This window comes from Syngnathus scovelli, chromosome 3, assembly GCF_024217435.2.
Source record: "Syngnathus scovelli strain Florida chromosome 3, RoL_Ssco_1.2, whole genome shotgun sequence".
Lineage (NCBI taxonomy): Eukaryota > Metazoa > Chordata > Actinopteri > Syngnathiformes > Syngnathidae > Syngnathus > Syngnathus scovelli.
The window spans coordinates 4720048-4740234 of NC_090849.1; the positions used below are offsets into that span (position 1 = coordinate 4720048).

The 20187-nt window shown below is 47.5% G+C and overlaps 1 protein-coding gene and 1 long non-coding RNA gene across 10 annotated transcripts in view; one reads left to right on the plus strand and one right to left on the minus strand.

Moving 5' to 3' along the window:
* gtf2h2 (general transcription factor IIH, polypeptide 2) overlaps positions 1-20187 on the minus strand; it is a 103195-nt gene that overhangs the window by 40454 nt on the left and 42554 nt on the right. For 8 of the 9 annotated variants that reach the window (XM_049762397.2, XM_049762401.2, XM_049762395.2 and 5 more), the window contains 2 exons: positions 17499-17604; positions 17322-17412 (listed from right to left, as the gene is read on the minus strand). The exons of the other annotated variant lie outside the window; for it this stretch is intronic. In XM_049762397.2, the coding sequence (XP_049618354.1) occupies positions 17322-17412; positions 17499-17604 (197 nt within the window). The remainder of the gene's footprint in view (positions 1-17321; positions 17413-17498; positions 17605-20187) is intronic. 9 annotated transcript variants of the gene reach the window in all.
* On the plus strand, positions 4384-5899 carry LOC137840190 (uncharacterized). Its single transcript, XR_011086676.1, has 6 exons — positions 4384-4457; positions 4897-5076; positions 5178-5275; positions 5412-5465; positions 5540-5645; positions 5734-5899. It is a non-coding gene; the product is annotated as an uncharacterized lncRNA (long non-coding RNA).

Sequence of the window (20187 nt, forward strand, 5' to 3'; positions counted from 1 at the left end):
GTTAGAGCAGTGACCTGGCCTATCGAAGGCCGGGTACAGCGGGCCAATGGTAACAAGCCACCCCCTAGTGGTTGCCCTGAGAACCGACTATTTGTCCCTGCTCAATTACGATCCCAAGTCATCCATTGGGCTCACACCTCCAGACTCTCCTGCCATCCGGGCATGCGCCGAACGCTGTTTGTAATCCAGCAGCGATTCTGGTGGCCCTCCATGAGGGCAGACGTCAATGAATACGTTGCAGCCTGTCCCGTCTGCGCCCGGAATAAGAACTCCCACGGCGCCCGTATGGGGTTGCTGCATCCCCTACCCATTCCTTTGCGCCCATGGGCGGAGATATCCATGGACTTCGTCACCGGGCTTCCGACCTCGCATGGGCGAACCACCATACTCACAGTGGTGGACAGATTTTCAAAGATGGCTCACTTTATCGCCTTGCCCAAGCTCCCGTCCGCTAAACGAACGGCCACCGTGATGATGGACCACATATTCCGGGTACATGGGTTCCCGAAAGACATTGTTTCCGATAGAGGGCCCCAATTCGTATCCAGGTTTTGGCGGGAGTTTTGCAGGCTCATAGGGGCAACCGTGAGTCTCACGTCAGGCTATCACCCGGAGGCAAACGGACAGACGGAACGTATTAACCAGCAGTTGGAGACAAGTCTACGCTGCCTGGTCTCCCAGAACCCCTCCTCGTGGAGCAAGAACCTCTCCTGGGTGGAGTATGCCCACAACTCCCTGCCCACCACGGCTACAGGTATGTCCCCCTTCAAGTGTGTGTATGGCTACCAGCCCCCTGTCTTCCCTGACAGTGAGCCGGAGGTGACGGTGTCTTCAGCCCACGCCTTGGTGCGCCGCTGTCGTCGCGTCTGGTCGGCGGCTCGGGCCACGCTGGTCCGACAGGGGGACCGGGTCAAGCGGATGGCTGACCGGAGGAGACGTCCGGCGCCCGTGTACCAGAGAGGTCAACGTGTCTGGCTATCCGCCAAGGATCTTCCCCACCGGGGGGACTCCAGGAAACTGGCGCCTCGCTTCGTGGGTCCGTTCCCCATCGCCAAGGTCGTGCACCCGGCCGCGGTACGTCTCCGCTTGCCCAGGTCCCTTGCAGTCCACCCCACCTTTCACGTTGGGAAGGTCAAGCCGGTGGTGGACAGTCCGTTGGTGCCAGATCCTGCGCCCCCTCCGCCTCCGCGGACTGTGGGAGGTGGGACGGCCTACACCGTTAAAGAACTATTGGATGTGCGCAGAAGAGGCCGGGGCTGGCAGTACCTGGTGGACTGGGAGGGTTATGGGCCGGAGGAGCGGCAATGGGTGCCGCCTAGTTATATTTTGGACCCGGGACTTTTTGAGGACTTTTATGCGGCTCACCCTGGGGCTCCTGGGCCGTCTGGGATCCGGCCCTAGGGGGGGGGGTTCTGTCATGCGGTCGCGTTTATTTTTCCGGGTTTCTGTCTCGTCGATGTCGTAATTTTACTTCCGGTTTTATTTTGTTGTTCCTTCCGATTCAGTTTGTGTTTCCTTCCTCGGTGTTGGTTGTCTTGTCTTCCCTGATCCCGATTGTGTGCACCTGCGTAATCGATACTAATTGTCATCACCTGTGTCCCCGCCCTTTTGTGTGTATTTAGTCTGTGTCTTCCCCTTGTCTTGTGCCAGTGTGTCTTGCCTCGTCCCGACCACCAGCGATCCCTTGATGCCTGAACTCTCTGTAAGAACCGTCCTTTTTGTCTCGCCACCGAGCGACGCTTTTGTTTGTGCCTTGGTCTCCATCGCCTTTTTGTCTCGCCCCAGTGCGACTCCTTTAGTTGGTACTTTTTGCTACGCGTTTTCCCTCGTAAGAGGCGTTTTGATTTGTACTTTTAGCCTTTTGACTCGCCTCAGTGCGACACCTTTTGTTTGTACTTTTTGCCACGTGTTTTCCCTCGCAAGAGGCGATTTGATTTGTACTTTCGCTCTGTGTGCTTGCTGGAATAAATCCAAGATAGAAACGACTCTGCATCCGAGTCCTTCGCCTTGTTCCCGGCCTGACAACAATATTCTAATTTTCTGAGACAGTGCTGTATATATTTTGAAAAATATAAAAAATTTGGGGACTCTCTGTGCCTCTTGACACAGGTTAATTCAGGTCAAAATGCTCGTCCCGGTCACGTGACATGTTACCCCAGTCGAACCAGTGAAGCTAGCAAAAATGAGTAAGAAAAAGAGATGTTTGGAAAGCTTCTTTGGAAAGAGGAAAAGGCCCAATGAGGAGACAGAAGAAGAGGCTACAACTTCCAAGAAAAAGAAAACTCGATTAAAATCAAGGCAGAATATCCCGAGGTCACCACAAAAGCACTGAAAACCCTGCCTCCCTTTCTAACATCCTCTTTGTGAAGCAGGATTTTCTGCGGTTACAGCAACCAAAGCAAAGCTACGGAGCAGATACTAAATGGTGAGTTTTATTTTTATGTGGTTTATATTTGTTTTTAAGCCAGCCGTATCATTTTATTTCATCGTATTTATGTATTTACAATAATTTCTTTCTTTATTTATATATTCAGGCCAGTCCGTGAAAATATTGTCTGACATGTAACCGGTCCGTGGCGCAAAAAAGGTTGGGGGCCGCTGCTTTAAAGGACACTTATCATGGAAAATCGACTTTTTTTGCTTTTAAAAATAATGTTCTTGTGTATCTGGAGTATCCAGGAGTGTAGAAAGGTGTAATATATACCTGCGTGAACTTGGCCCCCCCAACCTCGCAAAATTTAAGGAAAATAGTCCGATTCGTTTGTGCTTCGTTTGTGCCGGTTTGTGCAGCAAAAATCATCGTTTGTGCTGCTATGGTTTTTTAGTTATGAACGATTATTTTATAGGTCATCCAGAGTTCACCCAGCCCCCCCTTTCCCCCCAAATGGACCCAAAATGGTACCGTTCGTTTGTGCTTCGTTTGCGCTGGTTTGTGCAGCAAAAGGTTTCGTTTGTGCTGCTTCCGTTTCGGAGATATTAGACATTTAATTTCTAGCGATGACGTCATCGAGCCCCCCCTTTTCCTCCAAATGGACCCAAATTGGTACCTTTCGTTTGTGCTTCGTTTGTGCTGGTTTGTGCAGCAAAAAGTTTCGTTTGTGCTGCTTCCGTTTCGGAGATATTAGGCATTTAATTTCTAGCGATGACGTCACCGTGAACTTGGCCCCCCCTTTTTCTCCAAATGGACCCAAATTGGTACCGTTCGTTTGTGCTTCGTTTGTGGTGGTTTGTGCAGCAAAAAGTTTCGTTTGTGCTGCTTCCGTTTCGGAGATATTAGACATTTAATTTCTAGCGATGACGTAACCGTGAACTTGGCCCCCCCTTTTTCTCCAAATGGACCCAAATTGGTACCTTTCGTTTGTGCTTCGTTTGTGCTGGTTTGTGCTGCAAAAAGTTTCGTTTGTGCTGCCTCCGTTTCGTAGATATTACACATTTATTTAATAGCGATGACATCACGTAGCTCCGCCCCCGTATTTACTTCCAAATGGACCCAAAATAAAATAGTGCCGTTCGTTTGGGCTTCGTTTGTGCTGGTTTGTGCTGCAAAAAGTTTCGTTTGTGCTGCCTCAGTTTCGTAGATATTACACATTTATTTAATAGCGATGACATCACGTAGCTCCGCCCCCGTATTTACTTCCAAATGGACCCAAAATAAAATAGTGCCGTTCGTTTGGGCTTCGTCTGTGCTGGTTTGTGCTGCAAAAAGTTTCGTTTGTGCTGCCAAGGTTTTGCAGATATTACACATTTAATTTCTAGCGATGACGTAACCTCCAAATGAACCCAAAATGGTACCAATTGATTGTGCCGCAAAACAAATTTGTTTGCATGATTATAATCATACATCTTCATTAACCCCGTGTCATGTATTTTATTCTAACAAATTTTCACTTGACATCATAACTCTTCAATTCTTACACATGTATTTTCCAACTAATTACCATGCAAAGTGACCTCTGCAGGCCGGTAAGACATATCGCAACAGGGTTTCATTAAGAACAGTGATGACTCTCTACACACTGGTAGCTCAAAGCGGTTTCTATCTGGACAGTTGCGTGTCCAGGTAGCCAAGGAACTTTGTGACATGTATGGCGAGCATCACAGGCAAATAAACTGATGACCTTCGAAGTCCCTGAGCCAAGACACCTGCCAAATTTGGCCACCCTGCGCAAGGCAAAGCAAGAGAAAAATTATTTGCCATTAGGTGACAAAAATCCAATTTTATCATTGCAGATGTTGAAATACAGTGCACCTCACAGTGACAGCATCAGACATTGGACTTGATAGGTTTTTCTTAGACTTAGACTTAGACTCAACTTTATTAATCCCTTGGGAGTACTCCTTAAGGGAAATTCAATAATTGATATTACACATTTAATTTATAGTGATGACGTCACCGTATTTCGTCGCGAATTTCAAGCTCCTGGACTGGAATGCTCCTGATGTAGGACGAATACAAGGTAAATATGTTCTTCGTCTTTATTTCTTCTTTTTATCTTGCAGAAAACTTTCACTGCGGGAAACGGCTTTTGGTACGAGGATATTTCTGTTCTTATTTTTTTATTGTGCTTATTGATTAATTCCCTTGTTATCATTACGCCTATATGATCATTATTTTCAATTAAATCTGACGTGTAAAAGGTCCACTGCAACCTAAATACCTGGTGAGTCTATGTTTGTTCCAAAACATTGATTAATGCAACAATTAATACATGTATGTGAAGTTGATGACAGCCAGAAATAGAAACTTGAAAACGTGAAAAAATAACTTTCTTTGTCAAAGGGAACATCATCAACATTTTTTACAACAATTCAAACAATGTATTACTGCAATGTGTAGAACACAGCATCCGGGAAGATTTTAGTGTTTACTGATGCTGCTTTCACTCCACTTCCCAGGTCATTATAGATCTCCCAGGCATATGCAGTCCTCCTGCAGTATGCCACATAATGGCCAAGAGAATCCTGGGTCAGTCCTGGTTCAAAGCCAATGACAGCTCTTAAAGTAAATGTCTTCTCTTTTAGCTCCAGACTGGAGGGAAATTCAAGCAAGGCAACTTCTTTGCAACTGCTACCAAGGTCAGTGCCAATCCACACAAACTCTCCCAGATTGTAGCTGTGAGTGACATTACCTGAACACAGAGCCTTGCCTGTACTGCCGTCCTGTGTTTCGAATGAAGACGGACACTGGGAAGGGTTTTCTATTGGCCTGAGGCAGAGAGAGTCAGGAAGACTGAGTCCCTCTTCAGCAGCAGTCTGAAGAGAAGCCATGCCACAGGTCTGCAGGACAGCAATGTTTACACAAACAAATGAAACTTGCCTCGTTACTTGTTGGCTTAAACTGCAGTACTGTGAGGAGCATTGTTTTATCAAATGCACACTTGGGATATTCCTCATTGCGCTCTCAATTACAGTGGAGATGTGGCATTGTGCATCAATTTGGAGAGCACCAGAGGTCAGGAGGACAGGTTTGAATATTTGCCCCAGGTATTTGTGAGTATACCTGTTGGTTCACACCCTGTGTTGTGATGGTTTTCACCAGGTGGAGGAATTGGTTCCCATGTTCATAGTTCAGAACAGTCTTTTCAAATGAAAAACTTTCACAGAAAGAACAGCATAAGCATTGCAAGACAGAATCAAATGCACAGGTATTGAGCACAAACACTTGATGTGCGAAGTTTAACAGGCTGTTGATGATTCCCGTTTTTCAACAATGGTACCTTGACTTTTTTCCAGCCCACTCGTGTATCAATATGCAGCCATTCAGGACAAGGAGAAAGATATGAAGTGATCTTTCTTTTTTTCGGTGGGACCGCTAAACCTCTCCAGTTTTCAACTACACTGTCAGTAGATGCATCTGGCTCCGCTTCAGGATGAGATTTTTTTTCCCTTTTATTTACTACTTCAGTTTGAGAAGTACTGCAGACGTTGTCAGGCTCTTTGACAGTTGTGGCATCACACTCATCCTTTTCACTTTTTTGATTTGCAAAGCAAATCCGCATGTTTCCTTCAATGAAGGAAAGATGACGAGCAACAAACCGGTCCACACGAATGGGTAGGCTTTCATGCTTGAAAAAGCCTTTTTTTATGTTTTTGAACTCTGCTTCAACAGCTGCGGAACTTGCAGTGATGCTCGTGCTTTTGAAGAGAGGGACCATTATTGCTGCCCAGAGTGGCAAGTAACTTCCAAGTCTTGTTATTTGGGGAATAATCTCAGGGAGGAAGTGAATGTTGTCTCTATCCCCATCAGCCATGGCAAGTGACCTGCTCTCCTCACATATTTCTGTCACCCACTGTCGGACATTAGTCTGGATGTGTTGATTTAATGCATCACCTGGTTCTTGTTCCTCATCTTCCTCATCTGAAATGGGGACAAATTCCTCCGCGATTTGCACTCTCAAGTATTTCTTGCACTTTTCTGATGGAATAGGGGCTCCAGAACTGTCATTACCCTCTGTCTCACTCAGTGCCACAATGGTGATAGCACGGAGAAGTTCTTTTGCATGTTGCAAACATTGTGACTTAAGAAGCTGTGCAATTGACCTGACAAAGAAATCCTTAACACGAGGTCTTTTGTTTATCAGGCAGTCCCATCGGCAGATTATCTTAATACAGTGTGCTACATCTACCCTGACAAAACATCGAGGTAGATGCCCAGGCTGATTCCCATGTGAAATGTTAAAGCACTCATTGATGTAGCTCTTCAAATCAGGATGAGGGGTAAAAGCTTTGACTAGAGCTCCAAGAATCGCCAGCGAAAAGTCACTTACTGCTTCTTTAGGAACAGATGCACCTGCATGGATCCATTCCTTCAGCCACTGTGTTATAGCATTAATATCATGCTTCTCTGACAACATCTGCACGACTGGGACACTGGAGCTGGTATGCCCTGTCATAACACCCTGATACAGGAAGATATGGCCAGACATGCCATTCGGCCTCATCAGTTTTTTAACTATTGAGCCCGTTGCATCAACACATAATATTGGGTGAGATTTCTTTAAGCTCTTGTACATATGCATTTGTGTTTGACTCCAATAGTGACAATTTTGGTATGGCGCCGACGTGAGTGGCAGCCTCCCAGCAGTGTTCTCTCTTTTTCTCTTTATTTCCTTCTTTTCTCCTTTTTCTTTCTGTCTTTTTGTCCATTCGGCGATGCTGGTGCCTTCTACCGCACCTCGGTATCGCTTTGGATGTGATTTTCTTTTTTTTTTTTTCCCTGGGACCGGGATGGCTGTGCACATCGGTTGAGACCGGCGTACCTCTACGACGGCTTCCTGCTTATCCGGCTGACGCTGACCGGGTCCCTTGCCTTGCAGCCGCGACCCCTGTGCTCCCTCGTGCTCGTCAGAACCAGCGACCTTCGCCGTGCTAGCCCCGTGGTGACCATCTGCACGTGCCCCGACTGGGTGCCCAGGACGCTGCTCACACGTTTGCCTGCTTTGTGATGTTTTCACCGATTCACGACCACGGTCCATTAGGTGCCGTTGAACTGGACTACCTTTACACCTGTCTGTGGACCCTGTGGAGGCTATTTTGTGTGTTTTGGGGTGTTTTCTGATATTGAGGGGTGCTGGTTGGGCACTGTTACTTTTTTCTTTTGTCTTTTTGCTTTGCTTTGCTTTGCTTTGATGGCTTTTATCTTTCGCACTTTCTGGCTTTCTTTGTGGCGCCGTTTTATGGCAGCCTTATGAGGGCCTATTGAGTTGCGCTCATGCCATCTGTGTGTCTTTTGTAAACCCGCTCTGTGGTATGGATACTGCTGGGGCCTGAATTTCCCTTAAGGAGTACTCCCAAGGGATTAATAAAGTTGAGTCTAAGTCTAAGTCTAAGAAAAACCTGTCAAGTCCAATGTCTGATGCTGTCACTGTGAGGTGCACTGTATTTCAACATCTGCAATGATAAAATTGGATTTTTGTCACCTAATGGCAAATAATTTTTCTCTTGCTTTGCCTTGCGCAGGGTGGCCAAATTTGGCAGGTGTCTTGGCTCAGGGACTTCGAAGGTCATCAGTTTATTTGCCTGTGATGCTCGCCATACATGTCACAAAGTTCCTTGGCTACCTGGACACGCAACTGTCCAGATAGAAACCGCTTTGAGCTACCAGTGTGTAGAGAGTCATCACTGTTCTTAATGAAACCCTGTTGCGATATGTTTTACCGGCCTGCAGAGGTCACTTTGCATGGTAATTAGTTGGAAAATACATGTGTAAGAATTGAAGAGTTATGATGTCAAGTGAAAATTTCATCCATCCATCCATCTTCTTCCGCTTATCCGGGGTCGGGTCGCGGGGGCAACAGCTTCAGGAGGGACTCCCAGACTTCCCTCTCCCCAGCCACTTCATTCAGCTCATCCCGGGGGATCCCAAGGCGTTCCCAGGCCAGCTGAGAGACATAGTCTCTCCAGCGCGTCCTGGGTCGTCCCCGGGGTCTCCTACCGGTGGGACATGCCCGGAACACCTCCCCAGGGAGGCGTCCAGGAGGCATCCTGATAAGATGCCCGAGCCACCTCATCTGGCTCCTCTCAACGTGGAGGAGTAGCGACTCTACTCCGAGTCTCTCCCGGATGACCGAGCTTCTCACCCTATCTCTAAGGGAGAGCCCGGACATCCTGCGGAGAAAACTCATTTCGGCCGCTTGTATCCGAGATCTCGTTCTTTCGGTCACGACCCATAGCTCGTGACCATAGGTGAGGGTAGGAGCGTAAATCGACCGGTAAATTGAGAGCTTTGCCTTTTGGCTCAGCTCTCTCTTCACCACAACGGACCGGTACAGGGTCCGCATTACTGCCGACGCTGCACCGATCCGCCTGTCGATCTCACGCTCCATCCTCCCCTCACTCGTGAACAAGACTCCAAGATACTTGAACTCCTCCACTTGGGGCAGGATCTCATCCCCGATCCGGAGAGGGCATTCCACCCTTTTCCGATCGAGGACCATGGACTCGGATTTGGAGGTGCTGACCCTCATCCCGACCGCTTCACACTCGGCTGCGAACCGTTCCAGCGAGAGCTGGAGATCACGGCCTGAAGAAGCCAACAGCACCACGTCATCTGCAAAAAGCAGAGACGCGATGCTGAGGTCCCCAAACCGGACCCCCTCAACGCCTCGGCTGCGCCTAGAAATTCTGTCCATAAAAATTATGAACAGAATCGGTGACAAAGGGCAGCCTTGGCGGAGTCCAACCCTCACTGGGAACGAATCCGACTTACTGCCGGAAATGCGGACCAGACTCTGGCATCGGTGATACAGGGACCGAACCGCCCTTATCAGTTGGCTCGGCACCCCGTACTCCCGAAGCACCCTCCACAGAACCTCCCGAGGGACATGGTCGAACGCCTTCTCCAAGTCCACAAAACACATGTGGACTGGTTGGGCAAACTCCCATGCACCCTCGAGGATCCTGCCGAGGGTGTAGAGGTGGTCCACTGTTCCACGGCCAGGACGAAAGCCACACTGCTCCTCCTGAATCCGAGGTTCGACCTCCCGACGGACCCTCCTCTCCAGCACCCCTGAATAGACCTTACCAGGGAGGCTGAGGAGTGTGATTCCCCTGTAATTGGAACACACCCTCCGGTCCCCCTTCTTAAAGAGGGGAACCACCACCCCAGTCTGCCAATCCAGAGGCACTGTCCCCGATGTCCACGCAACGTTGTAGAGGCGTGTCAGCCATGACAGCCCCACAACATCCAGAGCCTTTAAGAACTCCGGGCGGAGCTCATCCACCCCCGGGGCCTTGCCACCGAGGAGTTTTTTAACTACCTCAGTGACTTCGACCCCAGAGATTGGAGAATCCGCCTCAGAGTCTCTAGGCCCTGCTTCCTCAATGGAAGGCGTGTAGGTGGAATTGAGGAGGTCTTCGAAGTATTCTCCCCACCGACTCACGACGTCCCGAGTCGAGGTCAGCAGCACGCCATCCCCACTGTAAACAGTGTTGACGTTGCACTGCTTCCCCCTCCTGAGACGCCGGATGGTGGACCAGAATTTCCTCGAAGCCGTCCGAAAGTCATTCTCCATGGCCTCACCGAACTCCTCCCACGCCCGGGTTTTTGCCTCAGCAACCGCCGAAGCCGCGTTCCGCTTGGCCATCCGGTACCTGTCAGCTGCCTCCGGAGTCCCGCAGGCCAAAACGGCCCGATAGGACTCCTTCTTCAGCTTGACGGCATCCCTTACCGCCGGTGTCCACCAGCGGGTTCGGGGGTTGCCGCCACGACAGGCACCAACGACCTTACGGCCACAGCTCCGGTCGGCCGCCTCAACAATGGAGGCGCGGAACATGGTCCACTCAGACTCAATGTCCCCCGCCTCCCCCGGGACGTGGGAAAAGCTCTGCCGGAGGTGGGAGTTGAAGCTCTTCCTGACAGGAGATTCTGCCAGACGTTCCCAGCAGACCCTCACAGAGCGTTTGGGTCTGCCAGGTCGGACCGGCATCTTCCCCCACCATCGGAGCCAACCCACCACCAGGTGGTGATCAGTTGACAGCTCCGCCCCTCTCTTCACCCGAGTGTCCAAAACATGCGGCCGCAAATCCGATGACACGACTACAAAGTCGATCATCGAACTGCGGCCTAGGGTGTCCTGGTGCCAAGTGCACACATGGACACCCTTATGTTTGAACATGGTGTTCATTATTGAAAATCCGTGTCGAGCACAGAAGTCCAATAATAGAACACCGCTCGGGTTCAGATCAGGGGGGCCGTTCCTCCCAATCACGCCCTTCCAGGTCTCACTGTCATTGCCCACGTGAGCATTGAAGTCACCCAGTAGAACGATAGAGTCCCCAGAAGGAGCGCTCTCCAGCACTTCCTCCAGGGACCCCAAGAAGGGTGGGTACTCTGAGCTGCCGTTTGGTGCATAGACACAAACAACAGTCAGGACCCGTCCCCCCACCCGAAGGCGGAGGGAGGCTACCCTCTCGTTCACCGGGGTGAACCCCAATGTGCAGGCGCCCAGCCGGGGGGCAATAAGTATACCCACACCTGCTCGACGCCTCTCACCGTGGGCAACTCCAGAGTGGAAGAGAGTCCAGCCCCTCTCGAGAGGGCTTGTACCGGAACCCAAACTGTGTGTGGAGGCTAGTCCGACTATATCTAGTCGGAATCTTTCTGCCTCACACACCAGCTCGGGCTCCTTTCCAGCCAAAGAGGTGACATTCCATGTCCCAAGAGCCAGCTTCTGCAGCCGGGGATCAGACCGCCAAGGTCCCCGCCTTTGGCTGCCGCCCAGCTCACATTGCACCCGACCCCTTCGGCCCCTCCCACAGGTGGTGAGCCCATGGGAAGGGGGACCCACGTTTCCATTTCGGGCTATGCCCGGCCGGGCCCCATGGGCGAAGGCCCGGCCACCAGACGCTCGCCTTCGAGCCCCGCCTCCAGGCCTGGCTCCAGAGGGAGGCCCCGGTGATCCGCGTCCGGGCGAGGGAAAACTAAGTCCATTTATATCACTCATCATAAGGGGCTTGTGAGCCGTGCTTTGTCTGGCCCCTCACCTAGGACCCGTTTGCCATGGGTGACCCTACCAGGGGCATGAAGCCCCCGACAACATGGCTCCTAGGATCATAGGGGCACGCAAACCCCTCCACCACGATAAGGTGACGACTCGCGGAGGGGTGACGACTCGCGGAGTGAAAATTTGTTAGAATAAAATACATGACACGGGGTTAATGAAGATGTATGATTATAATCATGCAAACAAATTTGTTTTGCGGCACAATCAATTGGTACCATTTTGGGTTCATTTGGAGGTTACGTCATCGCTAGAAATTAAATGTGTAATATCTGCAAAACCTTGGCAGCACAAACGAAACTTTTTGCAGCACAGACCAGCACAGACGAAGCCCAAACGAACGGCACTATTTTATTTTGGGTCCATTTGGAAGTAAATACGGGGGCGGAGCTACGTGATGTCATCGCTATTAAATAAATGTGTAATAGCTACGAAACGGAGGCAGCACAAATGAAACTTTTTGCAGCACAAACCAGCACAAACGAAGCCCAAACGAACGGCACTATTTTATTTTGGGTCCATTTGGAAGTAAATACGGGGGCGGAGCTACGTGATGTCATCGCTATTAAATAAATGTGTAATATCTACGAAACGGAGGCAGCACAAACGAAACTTTTTGCAGCACAAACCAGCACAAACGAAGCACAAACGAAAGGTACCAATTTGGGTCCATTTGGAGAAAAAGGGGGGGCCAAGTTCACGGTTACGTCATCGCTAGAAATTAAATGTCTAATATCTCCGAAACGGAAGCAGCACAAACGAAACTTTTTGCTGCACAAACCAGCACAAACGAAGCACAAACGAACGGTACCAATTTGGGTCCATTTGGAGAAAAAGGGGGGGCCAAGTTCACGGTGACGTCATCGCTAGAAATTAAATGCCTAATATCTCCGAAACGGAAGCAGCACAAACGAAACTTTTTGCTGCACAAACCAGCACAAACGAAGCACAAACGAAAGGTACCAATTTGGGTCCATTTGGAGGAAAAGGGGGGGGGGGCTCGATGACGTCATCGCTAGAAATTAAATGTCTAATATCTCCGAAACGGAAGCAGCACAAACGAAACTTTTTGCTGCACGAACCAGCACAAACGAAGCACAAACGAACGGTACCCTTTTGGGTCCATTTGGGGGGAAAGGGGGGGGCTGGGTGAACTCTGGATGACCTATAAAATAATCGTTCATAACTAAAAAACCATAGCAGCACAAACGATGATTTTTGCTGCACAAACCGGCACAAACGAAGCACAAACGAATCGGACTATTTTCCTTAAATTTTGCGAGATTGGGGGGGCCAAGTTCACGCAGGTGTAATATATCCCTCCAGGTGCTGCAGAGATACTGTTATGATCGTTTTAGGGGGCTATTTTTTACTCTGTTCAGATTTCTCCATTTTCTATAACGTTTGTTTATCCATTACATCACATTCGTTGGGGCAGGACAATCCAAACAAGGTAATGGGTGTTGCCAAACGAAAATCCTAGTAATGAACATGGCGGATTTGCAGATCCGCCTTGTTTATTCCTCGGTGAGACTTTTATATGTATGTATTAAAATGGACCATTAAACCAAGTCAATATTAATTTAAACTAAAATATTAATTCAGTGGCTACTTCAAATAATAAAAACCACAAACAAAATATTTTCCAACGTCCTTTAAGTTAATTCTACACTTTGTTGATTAACACTTGACACGAATGCATTTGTTTTATACCTATTGAAGTAATTTAAAATGTGACGCTGTAGCCTACACCAACTCTCAATAAAATACTATTTTAAAACAAACATTGAGTTCAGCTCGGCCAACAGAAAAAAATGCTCTGCATCCCTGATATTCTAAAGAAAACGCCGTTTGCAAAAAAAAAACTTGGTGCTATGCATAAGTTTGCTCTGGAGTGAGTGCTCGTCCACGGTGTGTGAGGTTGGAGCAATATGGCCAGAAAAGGGTTTAAAAAAATATATAATAATAATTCGCACACCGTCATATGTGGGAATCAAACTCATGGTACCTGCACACAAGACAGGCGTGTGTTCCTCTACACCAGGGGTCTCAAAGTCTAGTCCTCGGGGGCCGCATTCCTACATGTTTTCCAAGTTTCCCTTGTTAAACACACCTGATTCAAATCATCATTTCATCCTCACGTTCTGCAGCAGCCTGATAATTGAATCAGGTGTGTTTAACGAGGGAAACTTGGAAAACATGTAGGAATGCGGCCCCCTCGGACTGGACTTTGAGACCCCTGCTCTACACCATCAGCCATTATATGGCCGGAGAAGGTTATTGAGATGAATTATACTGTTCAAACAAAAGTAGTAGCATTCGAAAAAGATATTCTTCTAGAAATGATAAAACGTCTAATCTGGGTCGGAAGATTCTCTCGTGACGTGAAGCGTTTCAAATTATTACGGCTTCGATGTCGATCGGATTTTGAATGAGCGGCCAATCCATGATAAACCACTTTCTTTGTGTGGGAGGAGACAGGTAGAAACTCTGGGTCTCTTTTCGTAAACCTGCCAGCGAGCAGGTTATGTTCAAAGAGTAAGTTACCGCAGTAACTGACCCAGAGTTTCAGTTACCTCTCTTTCTGGAACGGATAACTTGGAGTTTCCCTCATTTTAGGGTTAATTTACTCAGATTTTTCAAAAAACCCGCTTTCTGAAATACCCCCTTGGTCTGGAGCGTGTACAAAGCCACCCCCCTCCCCCATCTGGGGCTTTCTGACCATCTCACCGTTTTGCTTTTGCCCGCATACAGACAATTGGTAAAGGCATCCAGGCCGGTTCGGAGGCAGGTTCGAGTGTGGCCTGAGGGTGCCTCCGATGCACTTCGTGACTGCTTCGACACCACTGACTGGGACTTGTTTAAGCAGGCAGCCACCTACAACGATTGGACGGACATAGAGGAGTATACTGACTCTGTTACCTCTTACATCACGAAGTGCATCGATGATGTGACTTGCTCGAAATCCGTCGTCACTCGCGCGAACTGGAAGCCGTGGCTGACGGGGGCTGTCCTCAGACTGTTGAGGGCCAGAGACAAGGCTTTCAGAGCGGGGGATGAGGCTGGCTTGAGGACAGCGAGGGCCGACCTGTCCCGAGGCATCAAAGAAGCGAAGAAGGCGTTCTCGTGCAAGGTCTCCACCCACTTCAAGGACAGCAAGGACGCACGTAGCCTTTGGCGGGGCATTCAGACCATCACGGACTACAAGCCCGCGCCGAGGAGCTGTGAGGGCGACGTCCGTCTGCTGAACGATCTGAACCGCTTCTTTGCTCGCTTCGACGCCCAGAACAGCACTTGCCCGCTGAAGACCACTCCCCCCCCACACGAGCAGCCCCTGCGCCTCTCTGCCGACGGTGTGAGGAGGGCGCTTGCCGCTATTGACACCCGTAAGGCGGCGGGCCCTGACAACATCCCGGGTCGAGCGCTGAAGGACTGCGCTGGGGAGCTGTCGGGTGTCTTCACGGACATCTTTAACGTTTCCCTGCAGCAGGCCATCGTCCCCTCGTGTTTCAAGGCTGCCACCATCGTTCCTGTGCCGAAGAAACCTGCACCGTCCTGCTTCAATGACTACCGCCCTGTGGCACTGACGCCCATCATCATGAAGTGCTTTGAGCGGCTGGTCATGGAGCACATCAAGTCCGTTCTCCCCCCCACCATTGACCCTTTCCAGTTTGCGTACCGTGCCAAGCGGTCCTCTGAGGATGCCATCTGCTCTGCCCTCCACTCGGCCCTCACCCATCTGGAGAGAAAGGACTCATATGTGAGGTTGCTGTTTGTGGACTTCAGCTCTGCCTTCAACACCATTGTGCCGCAGCGACTCATCTGCAAACTCGACGAGCTGGGCCTCAGTACCTCCCTCTGCAACTGGATACTGGACTTCCTCTGTCAGAGGCCTCAGGTGGCGCGTGTTGGCGACAAAATCTCCGCCAGCATCACGCTGAGCCCCCCAGGGCTGCGTGCTCAGTCCATTACTCTTCACCCTGCTGACGCATGACTGCACTGCGACAACCGCATAGTGAAGTTTGCTGACGACACGACTCTGGTGGGTCTCATCACAAAGGGCGACGAGACTCGGTACAGGTCGGAGGTTGACCTTCTGACCACGTGGTGCAGGGACAACAACCTCCTGCTGAACGTTAATAAGACCAAGGAAATCATTGTTGACTTCCGGAAGGGTCACACAACACACCTGCCGCTGATCATCGATGGTGCTGTGGTGGAGAGGGTGAGCTGCACCAAGTTCCTGGGGGTGCACATCAGTGAGGACCTCTCCTGGTCCGCAAACACCTCGTCACTGGCAAAGAAAGCTCAGCGCCGCCTGTACTTCCTGCGGAAGCTCAGGCGTGCATGTGCTCCTCAGGCAGTCCTGTCTACATTCTACCGTGGCACTATTGAGAGCGTCATCACCAGTTGCATCGCTGTCTGGGGTGGTAACTGCACTTAACAGAACTTGAAGGCCCTGCAGCGCATAGTGAATACGGCTGGTAAGATTATTGGTGCTTCGCTCCCCTCCCTGAAGGACATTTACACCTCCCATCTCGCCCACAAGGCAACCTCGATTGCCAGAGATGTGAGTCACCCGGCTCACTCTTTGTTTGACCTTCTGCCCTCTGGGAAGAGGTACAGGAGCCTGCGCTCCCGCACCACCAGACTTGCCAACAGCTTCTTTCCCCAGGCTGTTAGGGCCCTGAACTCGCTACCCCCTTCTGCGTAGCGTGTGGCACTGTTGCGCTATTTTCGGGAATGTCTGCTGTACGCGCACTTGCTCATTTTTTTTCTGCTCCTCTTATTTATTTATTTATTGTTGTGTTATTTATTCATTATTTATTCAGCACGCTTTTGTTATACTTGTTACTTGTTTGTCTGTTGTGAGCCATGTCTTGTCACCGTGGGATAGGGGGGAACGAAATTTCGGTTTCTTTGTGTGTCTTTGGCATGTGGAGAAATTGACAATAAAGCTGACTTTGACTTTGACTTTGACTTTGAAAATGTTGCCTTTACATTTAATCATGGACAAGCTTTAATTACATGATGGCTGTTCAGATAATGAGTGGTATTTGCAGTCGGGCCATCTTCAAAATTACATCACAGCAAAACAGAAAAATATGGACACAAAACAAGGCAAGTCCATTTACCTGATCAAATGAGAAAGCCTGAGTGTTTTTTTTCTGCAACTCAATACGCACACAGGTTGGTGAGGGCTTGTCTTCCAAAACAAACACTTGCTATGAAATTCATTCAAGCACACTTGGCTTTGCATATCATATTTACATGTTACATTTGGGAGAAAAGGCATTGTGTTTGTCAAGCATCTGATAAATGACGCCCAATAGACTGAATGGAGTCAGCTGCACGCATCACTCCAACTGCCTTCACCTGCATCAACCAAAACATGGGAATGAACCTGATTGGTGTTGTAGCCCAAGTGACCACGTGACATCACAAGAAATTCAACTATTGGCCAATTTGTTTTAAAAAAATATTAACTGGAAAAATCAAGTGGAAACCAATGAAGCAATTTCTTTATGAAATACATCTGAAGGTTTTGCCAAGTTTGATTCCAACTTGCAAGCAAAGCGGAACATGCTAAAAGAAATTGTCCCGATTCTAATCAGTCAACTTCAATCTTTACCGAAGGATGTGGTTTCAATTTCAAATATAGTATAATTTCAAATAGTATAATGAGTGTCAAATCCAGGTGACACCTGACTGCATTTTAACCATTCAAGAGTGTTGCATCCTCAACAACATATGTTGTGAACCTTTAACACTGGCAAATTTGCAGTGTAGAAACGGGTAAATGATACAGTATGATATCACCTGAATCATCTCATAGATGTTGGCTGGGTCACATGTGGTGAGGCTGCTGAGGATGATCAAAATCTCTCGACTTGTGTGTCCAGGCATGTGTCTTCATATATTAAAACAAAAGAGCTAACTTGTAAATTACGTCACTAGAAAAGCTCATTCAAATGCACACACAGTCGGGCGACCTACTTCAGGGTTTGTAAGGCCAAGTTCAGGGAATTGTACAAGGACGGTTCTCCTACACACACAGTGTCCACTTCTTTCTTCAAAACAGCAATATGTTTCTTTGGGTTCCCTGTTTGTCAATCAAAGACATAAATTATAGCAAGCCATAATCCATCAAGATCTGTTTCGTCTTGAGACCTTGTCATTTTATTTTTCTAAGTAATGGGACAGTTAACCCTAAGAATAAATGGAACATTTGCTTTAGCCTGGCATAATGTTTATTTCTTCTCAAATATTGGCACTGCTTTTTTATTTTCAGATACTATAGCAATAGAACAGAAGTTTGTTGAGTTACAGATTCTTTGGGTACTTGTGTTAATTCCTTTTGGGACATTGGGCCCCAATAGAAAGCAGAAGAGATGAAGCAATCTAACTGATTTTTAATCCAAGATTTCAAAAAGTAGACTGGCAAACTTGTCAAACTTTTCCAGTTTGGAAATAATTGTTTTCATGTTGTTGATGCTGTTTTCCAAGTCTGTGTTTACTTATTTTGATCCTTCTGATTTTGTAATTCTGGTGATCCCAGTGTAATTCTGGTGATCCCAGTATATTGTTTCGTCTTTCTGTTTTCTTTGTATTCCATTTGATCCGCTCTATATTTGACTTGTTTGATGAGAAAAACCGAGTATTGAGAAAAATTAGAAAACATCTAAATCAAAGAATTAATTTATAATCTAAATTTAAAGCAAAATATGTTGACACAATAAAGTTTATGAATGTGAGGGGTGGAAGTTACTTCATACTTATGATGACATGCCTGATGGTGCTTTTCCATCCTTTTTTGTTGCTTGGTGTTTATTGTGCATCGTGTGGGTCTGTTGTGGAGTTGTTTTTGCCCGTGTTGTTTGTTGTTTCTGTACTTTTTTACACTTCCACACTATTGATTAAAAGGAGGGTCCAGATGTGCCCCATTTGCTGTTTGTGTCAACAATAAAAAAAAATTCACATCAACTAAAATGTGCTAAATGTGTCTTAGTCCAACTACTTAAAAATCTAATGAATTATGTTACTTCAGGGCTGAGCTCTTCAAGGGCAAACTTGTTGTAACGACACATGAAATAAAATTCAGTATGATAGAAAATGTGCACCTGTCTTTGGTCTTCAGTATTTTCATGCTATGGAACATTGTCCTTCAGAGACCCTGGCCACTTTCTCTCTTGTGAAAGCGCTTGATTATCCTTCTTTTTCATGCATTCATAGAAAAGCACAGTTCTCCTCATCGAGTCGCTTGTTTCAGCGTGCCAGTCACTCACTACTTTGTTTTTGTTTTTTTGCAAGAGATGGGGGCATTCAAAAATGTTTTGTGCAATCCAGGGTCCATTGAGCTGTTTAAATACATAATATAATATAAAAAATAATAACATAAAAAAATACCCAAACAAAGTGGGTTTTCCAACATTCTAGGAAAACTGACATGTATCAAGAATGAGGATGAGGGTGAAATCACATGGTTATTTACTTTATTCCAGTCGATGGTCGATCTGCTCACCTATGTTATGTAAAGTACATAAATCACCGGGCTTCCATCCCCTATTCTTCAAGTTGTCCCAGTATTCATGGTTGGGATGTTAACTAGATGTTAAATGTTAACTAGTCACTGAGATTTTATATTGCCTGAAGGCTTAAATAATAAACACAAATGTATTAATGTTAAAAAAAAGAATCCAATATTTTCTCTTCGGTTTTTCTAAAATTTTCAAAACTTTTATTTTAGCAAATGTATTTATATCTTTATATTAATTGTTTGATATAATAAAACAGATAAAAATAATGTTGAGTCATAAAACTGTGAACTATCATTCCACAGCTTTTTAGTGATGTGTTACATCCCATGGTACCATGTCAATAACGCTATCAAGATACTTTATTCAAGTACAGTGGAACCTCGGTTTTTGACCACAATCCGTTCCAGAAGGCGGTTCGAGAAGTGAATCGTTCGAATTCCGAATCATGTTTTCCCATTACAAATAATGGAAAAATAATTAATCAGTTCGAAGCAAAAACAAAAAGAAAAACAAAAAAAAAAACCCGCCTTTTTAAGCATTTTTTTTTCACTTGCGCATTTTTGCCCAATCGTGCAACTGCAGTGCACTGCCGAACGTGCAACCGTAGCGCGTCGCCGACCGCACAACTGCACCGCGCTGGTCGCATTATTGTGACAGAGCCGTCGCTGAAATTTAGAAAATATTTATAAAGTCCTGATGTACTTTCCAATATTTAAGTGGACCTCAGTGTGCAGGGAGCTTAATTTTGTCCGATCGTGCAACTGCAGCGCAGCACCAAACGCGCAACGTAGTGCGCGGCCGACCGCGCAACTTCACTGCGCTGGTCGCATTATTGTGATTATTTAGCGGTCGCTAAAATTTAGAAAATATTTTTGAAGCCCAAATGGACTCTCCAAAATTTAAGTGGACCTCAGTGCGCAGGGAGCTTAATTTGGTCCGACCGCGCAACCGCAGCGCGCCGGGCGCTCACTGTCGCATTGCTTTAGGAGCGTCTTTGTGTTTTAGGATGGCTTTACTGCTCCCACTTGCTTCTTTTGGAGGCATGATTAGAGTTGATGCAATCCTCAGAGTAACGAGAATGTAATAACGAACGGAGTCAGTTGGCATGGAGGTCCTATCGCAGGCATGTCAAACTCAGTTTGGCTCTG